The 13488-nt window shown below is 38.7% G+C and overlaps 1 protein-coding gene across 1 annotated transcript; it reads right to left on the minus strand.

Annotated features, from left to right (window-relative positions):
• Nucleotides 1-1784: 1784 nt before the first annotated feature.
• On the minus strand, nucleotides 1785-7899 carry paqr9 (progestin and adipoQ receptor family member 9). The gene has a single exon (XM_056462292.1). It carries the CDS (start codon nucleotides 6639-6641, stop codon nucleotides 5517-5519), a length of 1125 nt encoding a protein of 374 aa, XP_056318267.1. The 5' UTR covers nucleotides 6642-7899; the 3' UTR covers nucleotides 1785-5516.
• Nucleotides 7900-13488: the final 5589 nt, after the last annotated feature.

Here is a 13488-nt window from a genome sequence, read left to right on the forward strand (position 1 = left end):
TGGCAAAGATAAAATAAATCAGTTATTAATACTATTGTTTAGAAACATGTTGAAAAAATCTGCTGTCTGTTAAACAGAAAATGCAGGCCGATGTGTACGCTTTTTGAGATCTCAAATATCCCTTGAGTGCCATTTGCGCCTGCTGTTCTAATGTAAATCCACCAGATGCTGCTGTCGATTGACTGACTTGCTGACTAACCACGATTTCAGATTTTACCACATTTTCACCGTTATTTACTTGTTTATTTCATTTTTTTGGCTTTTATTTTTGTCTTACCCGCTTTCTGGAACCATTCTTCACCGAACTCCATCGTCGCGGACAACTCCACTCCACAAGTCCGGCAATGTATGCGGTGAGCCACAGGACAAACTGGTAACAGTAGGAAAGCCGTCCATACAGAGGTCAGTGGTCAGCTGGTAAGCGCGAAAAGGAACGACATCCTACCGCCCCTAGCGTTCGTTTTAAAGGTGAAATGCAGTCATACATACCTATGACTACATAATTCCCGATCTCCAGAAATATATAAAGGGGTACGTTTTCAGAATGAGCCTATGTTGCTCATGTCTGCCTGATTTGCTGGAATTTTCCACAATCTGAAATGTTGTGGCTTTTATTCTCTTTTTTCACCTATGTTAAGCTGCTTTGGTACAATCGACATGGTCAAAGGTGATATAGAAATAAATATTAATTTTATTTTTAAATCACTGAATACCTCTGTGCCACTTTGCACATTAAATTGTCACCTCTGCACAGAAATTGCTCTGGGGGAGAAAAAAAAATATACAGCAAAGAATCACATAATAATAATAGCTAATACTATTATAATAATAATTAATACTTTTTATCTATTAATTGCATCTTACTGAATACATTTTAATGTATTGTTAAAAACATTTTTATTCATCATCAACATTTGTTTGTAATTTAAACTTGGCTACTAACAGTATAGTAACCATCATGTCATGACATGTATGCTTTAACAACAAGGTGCAAAGAACCACAGAGGATTTCCCCCATGAACTAAGTGTTCCAAGGGCAATGGCACACAAAGCGCTGTATGTCTCCATCAAGTGGACACGTCTAGTATGAGGTGCTGTGGTTAATGTCTGCAGTGTGCTGGAAATCAGCCAAGGAAGAAAGCAATGGAAAATATATCCCTTACTTCACTTCACTGCCACACTCAAGGTATCTGTACAGCTCTCTCTGACAGTCTGACGTCACTGCTGCATATCCAGGATACATTCATGTGTTTAGTGCCTTGCTGATTCATTATATAAAGCACAAATCTGGTCAGACATACAGTAGGGAAAGGAGAGGTGGGGGAGGGGTGTTCTATGACATAAGAGTCCCAGCTGCTCCTGTTACTCAGCATTAGTCACACACACAAATACACACGGATATGTAAATGCAAATACAGGCAAATTCACACCTGCAGACCTGCAAATGTGGAGGATAACCTTCTACTAAAGGATTTTTCAGCTTAATGTTTAACTCAAAGCACATTTCTATTTGTGATTTATACTGTACTTACACTTACTACATAAAAAACATGCACTTTTTTTAAACAGCACACATGTACATATTCTTTTATTACAAAAGAGGCAGAGTTGATTCATCATTTATATTTATTGATCTCTATTGTCATCTTTGATACAGTTTGAAAGATAATTGAAGCAGAACAATAATGATAATAATAATAATAATAATAATATATATATATATATATATATATATATATATATATATATATATATATATATATATATATATATATATATCCTAAAGATTTATGTTTAAGACCATATCTTATAATAAATAAGATATATTATAATGATCTACGAAAGTAAACCATGGTTATTAACTCACACTACAGCAGTGGGCATACATGTACAGCATAATTTCCAGTGCATTAAGATCGGTCTTCTCCCCTGAGAACTACAACTGTTCTAGACAAACTCTTCTAGAACTAGAATCTCTACTCAACCAGTTTCAAACATATAGTATTTAAGATTTATATTTTGGTATTTTCTTCAGAGTGAATATTTTTGATGTCTAGTCCACGGGTGCCCAAAGATAGTCCTGGAGGGCCGGTGTCCTGCACAGTTTAGTTCCAACCCCAAGAAGACACGCTTGAACCAGCTAATCAAGCTCTTCCTAGGTATACTAGAAACATCCAGGCAGGTGTGTTGAAGAAAGTTGGAAATAAACTATGCAGGACACTGGCCCTCCAGGACCGAGTTTGGACACCCCTGGCCTAGTCCAACACAATCTTACAGCAACTGAATAACTATTTTACATTAATAATTTTTATTAATTTCATAAAAACTGCACATTTTCTTAAATGAGATAAGAAGTATTAATATTGTAAGAATGTTTACAATTTAGCCACTAAATCATCAAAATGTAAATTAGTTATGTTTCTGTGAGACTGAAGTAGTACTGTACATTTGTATTGTAAAGTATAATATATATATGTGTGAGGTGTTAGAACAGCATAAGAACAGCAATATGATAGCAATTAGACCTGCACGATAATAAATAAATGATATGGTTGGTCCAACAATGCTATCAAAATTGCTGAAACCTTTACATTTTTCTAAAGATTTGTGCAATATTATGGACAGCCGGTGTTTTGACATTTTATCCTACTCATCAGATTACGCTACCAACACAGTATTTAAATGGTTCTGAGGTTAGGGTTAGGGATTAGGTTTGTTAGGTATTACAGCTTCATATCACACTACTCCCCATTAAAAATTACACTGATAGCAAAATCTTATGGGTAGCATATTGCGTCATTAAAATGTGCTACCTGCTTTTTGAATGGGAGGTAGGACAATCTGACAAGGTAGGACAACGGATTCAATATTTTAAAACAGGACAAAAATGTACATTGGGTCCCTATCAAAATCACAGATTAGCTCAGAAACGTTATGTAAATTGTGCAAATTATATACTCTTTCTAGATTTTAACAGTACGCTTGTGCAACACAGTGCAATGTAACAAATGCTGTGTGTCATTACATGATACAAAGTGTATGAGGCTTTAAAAACGCAAAGATTATTGTCGAATAATGAATGATTCCCTGTGAATGATGAAATACATATTAAAAAAAAAACAAAAAAAAACACTAGAACATGTCCTTGCACCTATTGCAACTATTCGGCCTGCCTGACTTTGAAACATGAGGACAGAACAACAAAGACATAACATCTTTTTAGACATCCACAACATCTGATTCACTAATCACCTCGATTTGTCATTCACATCAACAGAGGATCAAGTTCACACAGGATTTCACAAATGTTGTTCAACTACACCATACTCTTAGACTAAATAATCTTTATGTTTTGTCAACAAGAGTTTTACTAAAGCACTTAAAACACTCTCTTACAGGAGCACCGCTTACTGAAAGCCTCTGATTGGTTGAACCAAATTCAACCAGCCAGTAGAAAAAACTGTGACAAGTCAAGGCTGTAAACAATACAACATTTGAATACAGCCAGCAGCTAGTAGCACTTTCTAGACCTGCCCCTGAACTAAAGTATTAATAATGAAGATTTACCAGACAATTCTGTGTAGCCCATGACTACAGTTAACCTGTGTCTTTAAAACTGGCCTTTACAGTAAAAACAGTACTTGCTGATATGTTCTTCAACAACGATATGGCTTCGTTTTGCTTTCAGTTCCCCCACCAAGACCTTTAACCAAATGTCAAGTCATAGAAAACTGTATACAATCAAAGCAATGCATAGTTACAGTAGATTAGAACACAATTACTACCCATGTTGTGGCATTATTAAAAGTCTACAACTGATATTAATAATAGTATCCCATGAAAATATAATAATCTGTGAAATGTTTTGTTGTTTAGCATTACAGTGTGATAAAGCAGCTCGAATCCCCACCCCTCTCATTTCCCTTTGCCTCAAACGCTTTGGCTGAATCTATTTGTGTTCGTATGCACTTCACTTCCTGTTTAAAGGGTTTGTTAAAACGAGGGAGGAAATGTGAGCAGCAGATGAGAGAAAAAGCGAGACAATGACAGCTACGACAAAGAGAATTCTAATAATGAAGAGTGATCAAATGCAAGGTGCTCTAGTAAAAGCTCATTAATGCATCTTTTTAAGATTTCTCTTGAGAAGACTGTTGAGAACATTCTGGAACTAAAAATAAGTTCAACAATACAGTCCCTGGGGAGCAAATGTGGACGAGTCGGCTTGCTGATTACAGCTAGCTAGGACTTTGACCACCCCACATAAAAATAACAGACTCCCTCTGCAATCCTTACAATGAAACTTGCTAAAACATTCACATTTTTCATCAAGTAATGCCTATTGAGAACTTCTCTTATCTGTGACCATAACACACTGAAAGTTTCTTTCCTCTGCAGAATGCAAAATAAGACATTTTAGGAACATTTTGTTGCGATCTGATCACAGTTTTTTTTTTTTTTTTGATTAGTTCACTTTAGATGAAATAATGGCTTTAAAACTAGGGATGTCCAGATCCGATCACGTGATTGAAAATCTGGCCCGATCTCGTGGTTTCAGACTCGATCGGAATCGGACGTTACCTCCCGATCAGGATATATATGTATATTTAAACATTCTCATAATTTTTCGACACAGCTATAGTTATGTGGTGGCACAGAGTTAAACCTCTTTCTTGACCACACAGAAACAGCAATGCGTGGGCATGACATCGCTATATTGCAGAGACGCTATTGGTTAAATGCCAATATAAATGCCAAAGTAGAACATGGAAGCAGCTTGAAGCGGAAAATACGAGTATGTCTATAGCCTGGAGGTATTATAAAGTGGATGACGACAACATTGCCATAGCAAACTTTGAGATATGTAAACTTGGGATTGCCTGTCGTGTATTTTAAATTGAGGTGCTATTTGTTTTATATTAGATTTTTTTTAGATTTACTGTTGCACTAAAGTCCAAAAGCGAAGAATTTATGTTATTTATTGATTGATTGTTCAAGCTACCCCACAGAAGTGCTCTGTTTGTTAACAGAGTTGTTAAATGTTAAAATAAGGTGAATTACATTAAAAAAAAAAATATTTATAAAAAATAAGGGACATCCTGGATCTGTTTCTTTTTATGTATTAAGTATCGGATCGGGTTTCGATGTTGGTAGATCCTCAAAATCAAATGTCTCTGACTTGAACTCGAGGTCAAACAAAACCTGATCGGGACATCCCTATTAAAAACTTGAACTGTTTGTCTTACAAACTGAACATAACCACCCATATGGTCTTACACTGGATCAATTTCATTCTACCTTAATGACCTTTTCAGAAGATGAAACTAGTCCTATTAATAACAATTCAAATATGTTTTGTGTTTTACAAAAGAGCCACGAGTTTGGAAACAAAAACAAGGATGAGTAAATAACATTTGTTTTCATTTTTGGTGGACCCATCCCTTTAAAATGATTGAGTTCCTACTGCAGAAGTCCACATTATTATAACAATGTTCAAAAAAGCAAAAGCTTGGTGCCTCCTAACAGCACTTCAGCTTTTTTTGCTCTGGGGCGTAGATCTGATATGCTTGCCAGCCAAACCAAGCTATAATGCTTGCTATGCACCCCTGCAGGAGCACCATGATCCCATAAGTGGACCAGAATGTTGGTCCCGGGAGCCTGGGTGGTGTGGAAGGTGGTAGTAACAGCATTGGGTTGAGAAGCAGGGCTCGTATCTCCACTTTGATCATATGCAGCTCATCCAGAATTGACAGGAAGGTGCAGCAGTGGAACCATTGATGACTGTGACCCCAGATATCAAAGTTCCCCGGAGAAACACGCTCTGGGATCTTGCTAATATTGAAGACAGCAGATACCACCAGCCAAAAGCAGTGGCGGTAGAAGAAGGCAGCCATGGTAGAGGACAGATGAGGGGAGGAGGACGGTGTCGAGTTTGAAGAGGGACTCAGAAGGCGGTAGAAAACAGGAGTGGAGGAGACGAAAAAAGGCAGGAGGAAGACCAGGGTACGGACAGCATAGCGGTATTTTCTCCAACGCTGTCTTGTATTGCAGCAGGTGAGGACGCAAATGATAGCAACCAGACAGGAGGATGGGATGTAGAGGCTTTCAAAGAACAGCTGGAACTGTGTAGGAGAAGATTCCGAGGGCCAAATCTGTTCATCGGCATTCAGGCTCTTTCTTTCAGAAGAGTTGTGAGCACAAGGTCCATTCTCTGGTATGCCGGCTTGAGGATGGATGTAGTAGAAATACGCCAGTGAGGAACCTACTGTATATGCACTAATAGTCCCGTAGTCCACAAAAAAACAAATTTCTCTAATGATGAGTGACATGGAGTTAAGAAGATGAGCCAGGCTGCTGGCTAACAGCAGGTACAACACCCCCAGGAAGTAGTTCCAGAAGGGGTAGAAAAAAGGATTGCTAGGTTCTGGCACTTTCTCCCACGTGAACACTTCCATAAAGTGGAAGGCGAACACAAAGATAGGGAGGAAGTGCGTCCAGAAGTTCCCAGTCTCGTTGGTGGGACGAAAAGCAGATGCTAGGCACTGCCGTAGGCTGTAGTTGGGGAAGCGATAACCAGACAGAATGAAGCTCTCAGTCACTCTTACTGGAACGTCAGTGTGACGTACTAATGGCAGTGACCACATGACTGGACTGAAAAATAAATTCACTGATTAACAATAAAAAGATCTCCTGAGCTTAGAATCATTGTTGACTTTGATTCATCGAACTGATGACATCTATATTCAGCACAACAATGTTGTAGGTAGTCATTTTTATTGCTTGAAGAATGTTAGAGTAGCAAACAGTGACATCACAGAGTCACAGTTGTCATTTTAATAATCCTTTATGGAGTTCATGTGCAGATTTCAGATGGCAAAGGCAAATCCCATGGCTTAATATTAATCCCAATATTCAGCAACTGAATTTCAGCAGAAATAAATAATCCAGTATTTTTTCAAGTGCAAAGGTCAAATGGCTCCACTGTCCCCTTTTCTTTAAATCAAAGTTGTCGTCGTGGTAGATTCGTTTTAAACGGTAAAACAATGATCAATCTTTAAGTCTTCCAGGTAAAGGATCTGACCGTGACGATCATGTCACCTGAGGTCCACACGACTTCGGTCACTCATGTGAGCAAACAGAGCGCTTGTTTTGCTGTAGTGCTGAAGGTCTTTCACTACGGCTGCATCTCTCCTGCATTAAAGCTGTAGAAAGTAGGTCATGTGGGACACAGTCGTGCACCGGCCGGTCTCAGAAACTTAGCGTCACCCCTCGGTTTATTATTCATGCTCCGCCGTGCATAATTCATCGGTCAGATTATCGCGTGCGCGGTCTCATATGAAGATGCAATGCTGTAGATTAGTAGACCGACTCGAAAACAGCCAGATCGCAGTGTCTCACAGCGGGTTTTTACCCCAGAACAAGAACAGAGAGCAATTCTCACGATTCAGCTGTCTGTGTGGCGGCGGATTCCTCTTATTTTCGCCCATGTTAAATGCAGTTGTGCTGGTTTAAGCTGCTCTTCGCTTGACATTCGCATTGCGGTCTGTGTCATCCGGCACGAGCTCTGTTCCGGGAAGGAGATGTTTCCTTTCTGCTCGACGACACTTCTAAATAAACAGCCAGCCGGTGTCCGGTCCTTTTATCGTTACATTACCCTTGACTCCATGCTCAAATGCCGGCTGTAAGGTGCTGTATGGCCGCCCATCGCTCTTTTGTCCTGCCGTTACTTAATCAGGATAAAAGCCTCCGTGTTGCCAGCTCGAGCAAAGCCGCGCATGGATCTAACTATAACGTGATGCGAGCTTCTTGGGTCATACGAGCTGAAGTTTCTTTAGAAGTGTAGCCTACAACAAATCAGCCCGCAGCATGTCTCTCTTTTTATCTATCACACACACAGACACACGCGCCCGCACACACACACACATATCTCTCTCTATCTCTCCCCCCAGGAAAAACACTCGCAGGAGGTTATGACATAGACGAGCTTCTGTTCTGACATTACTATTTCTAGCATTTTACAGATAACATTTTGTTGTATAGTCTGATTATTTCTGTATTATACTGTATTGTACTAGCCTAGATCAAATTTAGATGTTTCCCATATTGCTATACTTAATTAAACGTAGATAAAACTACCAGTTATCCCTGGATCTATAAACTTAACTCACGAGTTACCTACCAGGTAGCAAAAAATTCTGGCCCAGATTTGGCATTAAGCTGGCACAGGCATTCACCCGGCATTGGCATAAAAAATGTGGGCCAAACATGGATCGAGTTTGGCAGAGGTGGCACTGTCTTTAAGGTGGCACACATGCAGGGGCAGATTTAGAGATTTGGGGGCCCTAAGCAATTCAAGCCTTGGGGCCCAAAAGTCCTAATATACACCTTTTGTAATTATTTATTTATTTATTTGTTTGCTAATTTGGTTTGCTGACTTTTTCTTAATTCAATCTTCTTTTCTAAAAAAAAAAAAGAAAAGACAAAGAAAACAACTAAATATATTTAAAAAATTGTTTAATTTTTAAAACTAAATCTTCAACTGATTTGACTCCTGAACTGCGCCATTATTGGGGGAGGGGGACAAATTTGCCGAGACGTAATTATAATTAAACTCTAGACTTTACTAAATATGAGAGAAAATGATGATATATATTGTTATAGGTATAATTTATACGTCTAGGTATTTATTGGGGCCCCCAAATTTCCCTAAGCAGCCGCTAACCTCCATTATTGGTTAAATCCACTCCTGCACACGACATGGGCCTATTTTTTTCCTGTATGTTGCAAAAGATACAGGAAAGTTACCATTATTAATGCCCCTAAAGCATAATGCTTCATGGTTTTATCAATTTCACTAAAGTCATAACACACCAAGTCTGGCTTCCAGACAATGACCAAACATGGGATATATCTGGCCCAGTTATTGGCCAACTTGGCCAAGACTTGGTCCATGATATGGTCCATAATTGGCCCTTGTCTGGAAGCCAGGTTTGGTCCAGTCATGTACCGTATTCACTGCAGCATGTGGGGCCAAGCAAAAGCTGATTGTGTGGGCCAGAGAAATTTTGCTATGTGGGCTTATACCCTAGTATCTTCTAGGTAAGTACACTGTAAATACATGTCAAGTACACATTGGCCTACTGTAAAATAAAGTGCAATCCACCTTTGTATTTTAAGGAAACCTTTGACTGTTTTTAAACAACATTTTTTCATTAGGAGCCAATTAGCAGGCAGAGTTAGACTAAAACACACAGCTAGCTAAACTACCAACTAAAGCTAACTCAAGTGACTTACCATTTAAACAAACTAGTAACACCTACAGACAAGCTGTGTTACATTTAAACCACTTCATATTTTGTATAAATATGATACAGTGTAAGCTGAAATTTGATCTAAAACATCTTAGGAAGTAGCCCACATCTTTATTTGCATGCTAAACATATTCTTGGTCATGTTTTTTTTTTTCAGTCATCAGCCCTTACATCCTACCCATTTATGTTGTAAGGATACCACAGAATTTCATGAAACAGCTTTGCCACAGAAAACAGCTCACACACAATTGACCTGTTCGCTTCTCTGCTAAATTATGCACAACACATCTGAGTCTTTCAGCTAAAAGCAGACTATGCTGTCCCTCTGTAACCATGACAGGTGGCCTTATGATGGGCCCTGAGACGTATGAATAGTACTATGATTAGAGAATATCGATTATTTTTTTTAACACAGGCCAGCTGTTAGGCCAGCCGGGGAACTGTACAGCAAATGTCTGGAAGTGTGATTTTGGATTATTTGTTTTGGTGGTAGAGTATTTGTAATTTAACAGTTACCTAGTATAATAATTGTCCTTTAATGTCACAAACACCGCAGCTTTTGGAAACTTAGGTTGTAATTTATTTTGATGGGGTATAGTCTGTGCAAATTATACATTGACTATCAGGGGGGTCAACTTTTTTTCAGGAAGTATGCATAGTACATGCTTCAGTCATTTATGCATTTATTTTTAATTACCTCTAGTTTATTAATTAAACGTATTTAAGTTTTCAGTGTTTTGAGGGATATTTAGTGTATTCTAGTATTCTATGTAGGTCAAACTACAAACATTATTATTCATCTATTTTGACTTTACTTTCACACTAAATGTAGATACAAACAACTATTTTACAAGTAAACAAAGTCTTGTGAACACGATGTCTATCAGTGCTCTAGAACATCCAATTTTAGACTTTTCCTAAGAATAGACTGATTGGCACAATTATGCTTTCACAATGGTTTTAGGGGTGGTTAAATGTATATTTATATTATCTATTATTTTAATTATTAACATTATAATTTAAAATACATATCAGAGTGAAATATTTCTCAGTTTTAAAGGACCGACCCCTAATACAAATTGTTTTAACATCAAGCGTTAATTAGGGGATCAATCTCCCAAACCACCCAATAATTCACACCCTGAGTATAGTAGAGCATTAGTACACTCTTATGGTAAGTAGAATAAGTTGATTTATAGTGAATAGAAAGTCTACTGAGGGACCATCAGAATAAAATGTGTTACACTCTTCAAAATAAGAGTACAAGAAAGAACTAAAAAGATGTTTTTTTTTCAGTGATGCTAAAGATGAACAGTTCTTCAAAATACGCATTTTTCCAACCCTGGCTCATTCTAAAAATGTACCCCTTTATAGATGTATGGAGAGCCCCAAATACGTCACAGGAGCTGCGTTTTTCTTGTTTTTTTGCAGTTTTTGTTTTCTCAAATCCACCAAAGGCCACTGTGTACGCTTTTTCAAATCTCAAATTTCTCTCACGAGTGCCATTCGTGCCTGCTGTTCTCACGTAAATCCACCAGAGGCCGCTGTCGACTGACTGAATGACCGATGGACTGACCCACCCTCCTCCTTCACTAAACCCAACCAATAGTATTTTCAAAAGCACAGATTGACCCGCCCACCCACTTCACTAAAACCAACCGACAGTGTTTTCAAAAGAAATCCAGAAACAGAAAAGCCCTTGCCTGATTTTTTACCACGTTTTCTGATTTTACCACATTCTCACCCTGTTATTTACTTGATTATTTGATTTTTTGGCATTTGCTTTTGTCCCACCCATTTTCTGGAACTGTTCTTCACCGGACTCAAACTACTCTATGTATCTCAAGTCCGCCGACGTACAGGGCGAGCTACTGGACAAACTGGTAACAGCAGGGAAGTCGTCCATACGGAGATAAGTGGTCAGTGCGAAAAGGAACAATGTCATACCGCCTCCTAGCGTTAATTAAAAAAAAAAAAACGAAATGCAGCCATACGTACTTCTGGCTATATAATTCACAATCTCCAGAAATGTATATAGGGGCACATTTTCAGAATGAGCCTAAGTTGCATTTTTCATTGTGTGAAGATAGTTTTGTGGAATTAAAAGGTTCTTCATGGAATCATCAATATCAATAAAGAACCCTTATTTTTAAGAGTGTACACCATCTTTGGCTGGAATGGGGTGGACTTTGCTAGATGACAAGCAGCTCAATGATTGACTAGCTTGTTGAGTGTTTGGTGACCACCTGCCTGAGGATTAGCCAGTACTGTGTCACTGAAGTACTGATTTATAGATGAGATGGAAGATGAATTCATTACAGTACCTGTGGAGGTGAAAAGAGAAAATGAAGATGAAAACCATGCACCACCCTTCAGCAGAGCACATACTTCACATACAATACAGAACACAGACCTAAATAAGATCAAATTCGAGGCCCCCAGCGCTCTAAAACCTAAAACAAGCTGAGACTGGTTTTCATCAACAAGACTCAAGTTGTCAGGTATTTTAAGGTATGTTTATGTGTGAGTTTTAGACACAAAACAAGTGTGAGAAATTAAATGTTCGAGGTTCGGCTGTTTGCTTGACAGATGTGAAGCATGTTTCAATTTATATAATTAATAAAATTTCTGATGGTTAATATAACTCTGATTAATAACATTTGTGATGGTTTTGATGGTCCTTGCTAAATATTTGGTTGACTATTACAGTATGTGGGTGACACGGTGGATCAGTGCAAGTTTCACAGCAAGTCACAGTCACTGGTTCGAGTCCCGGCTGGGTCAGTTGGCATTTCTGTGTGGAGTTTGCATGTTCTCCCCATGTTGACGTGGGTTTCTTCCGGGTGCTCCGGTTTCCCCCACAGTCCAAACACATGCACTAGTGGTGAATCGAATAAGCTAAATTGCGGTAGTGTGTGTGCGTGAATGAGTGTGTATCGAGGTTTCACAGTACTGGGTTGGAGCTGGAGGGACATTCGCTGAGTAAAACATATGCTGGATAAGTTGGCGGTTCATTCATGAATAAAGGGACTAAGCCGAAGGAAAATGAATGAATTACAGTATGCCATAATTACATGGCAAACTACTATAGTAACTACATGTTACACTAACCCTCACTGGCATATTATTAGTATTAGTTGGTGCTTGGTAAAGTTACTTTTAAGGTAATATATGACAATATTAACTTGTGTTTTTTAAAGTAACCAAATGTGTTATTTAGTAACCTTTTAAGTAAAGTAATGTGAAAGTAGGTGTCACGGTGGCACAGTGGGTAGCACGGTCACCTCACAGCAAGCAGGTCGCTGGTTCGGGTCTTGGCTAGGTCAGCTGGCATTTCTGTGTAGAGTTTGCATGTTCTCCCCGTGTTTGCGTGGGTTTCCTCCGGGTGCTCCGGTTTCCCCCACAAGTCCAAATATGTGCGCTATAGGTGAATTGGGTAAGCTAAATTGTCCATAGTGTATGTGTGTGAATTAGAGTGCATAGGTGTTTCCCAGTGATGTGCTGCAGCTGAAAGGGCATCCACTGTGTAAAACATATGCTGGATAAGTTGGCGGTTCATTCCGCTGTGGCGACCCCTCATTAATAAAGGGACTAAGCTGAAAAGAAAATGAATGAATGAATAAATAACTGGGAAAGTATATGCTATGTTATTTTTGCTTTTAAGAAAATGAAGATAAGATGTTATATCAGGGTTAGCCTTCGTGGAACAAGCTGACAAGTTTATAGCAGACTGTCTACTAATACTCTAATCACTCCAAGTTGATGAGTGATTACAGTTACTTATAGCCTACATAATATCTAAAAAGGCACTATTAAAATAAAGTTTAACCAAATGGCTTTACAGGAAATGCTTTGATCCCACGGTCCTCAAAGAGAACATTAAAGGGCACCTATTTTACTCCTTTTTCAAGATTTAAGATAAGACTTTTGTGTCTCCAGAATGTGTGTGTGTACAGTTTCAGCTCAAAACACCCATCAGATTATTCATTATACCTTTCAGAATATTGGATATTCTGCTCTGAGCACAGTGAAGCTGTTTTTGTTACCTGTACCTTTAATACTGGTTCTCCCCGCCCACCGTTTCCCCGTGTCATCAGTGTGTCTCCTTCTTCGTCAGATAAACAGCACAGTGACAGACATGAAGGAAGCAGATCTCACAAAACGTTTGTGAGAAATACTA

The sequence above is a fragment of the Danio aesculapii genome, chromosome 7 (genome assembly GCF_903798145.1).
Source record: "Danio aesculapii chromosome 7, fDanAes4.1, whole genome shotgun sequence".
In the NCBI taxonomy this organism is placed as follows: domain Eukaryota; kingdom Metazoa; phylum Chordata; class Actinopteri; order Cypriniformes; family Danionidae; genus Danio; species Danio aesculapii.

What these genes read in the sequence shown, in the direction of transcription:
- paqr9 (XM_056462292.1), bottom strand. Translation starts at nt 6,641, where the DNA reads ATGTGGTCACTGCCATTAGTACGTCACACTGACGTTCCAGTAAGAGTG.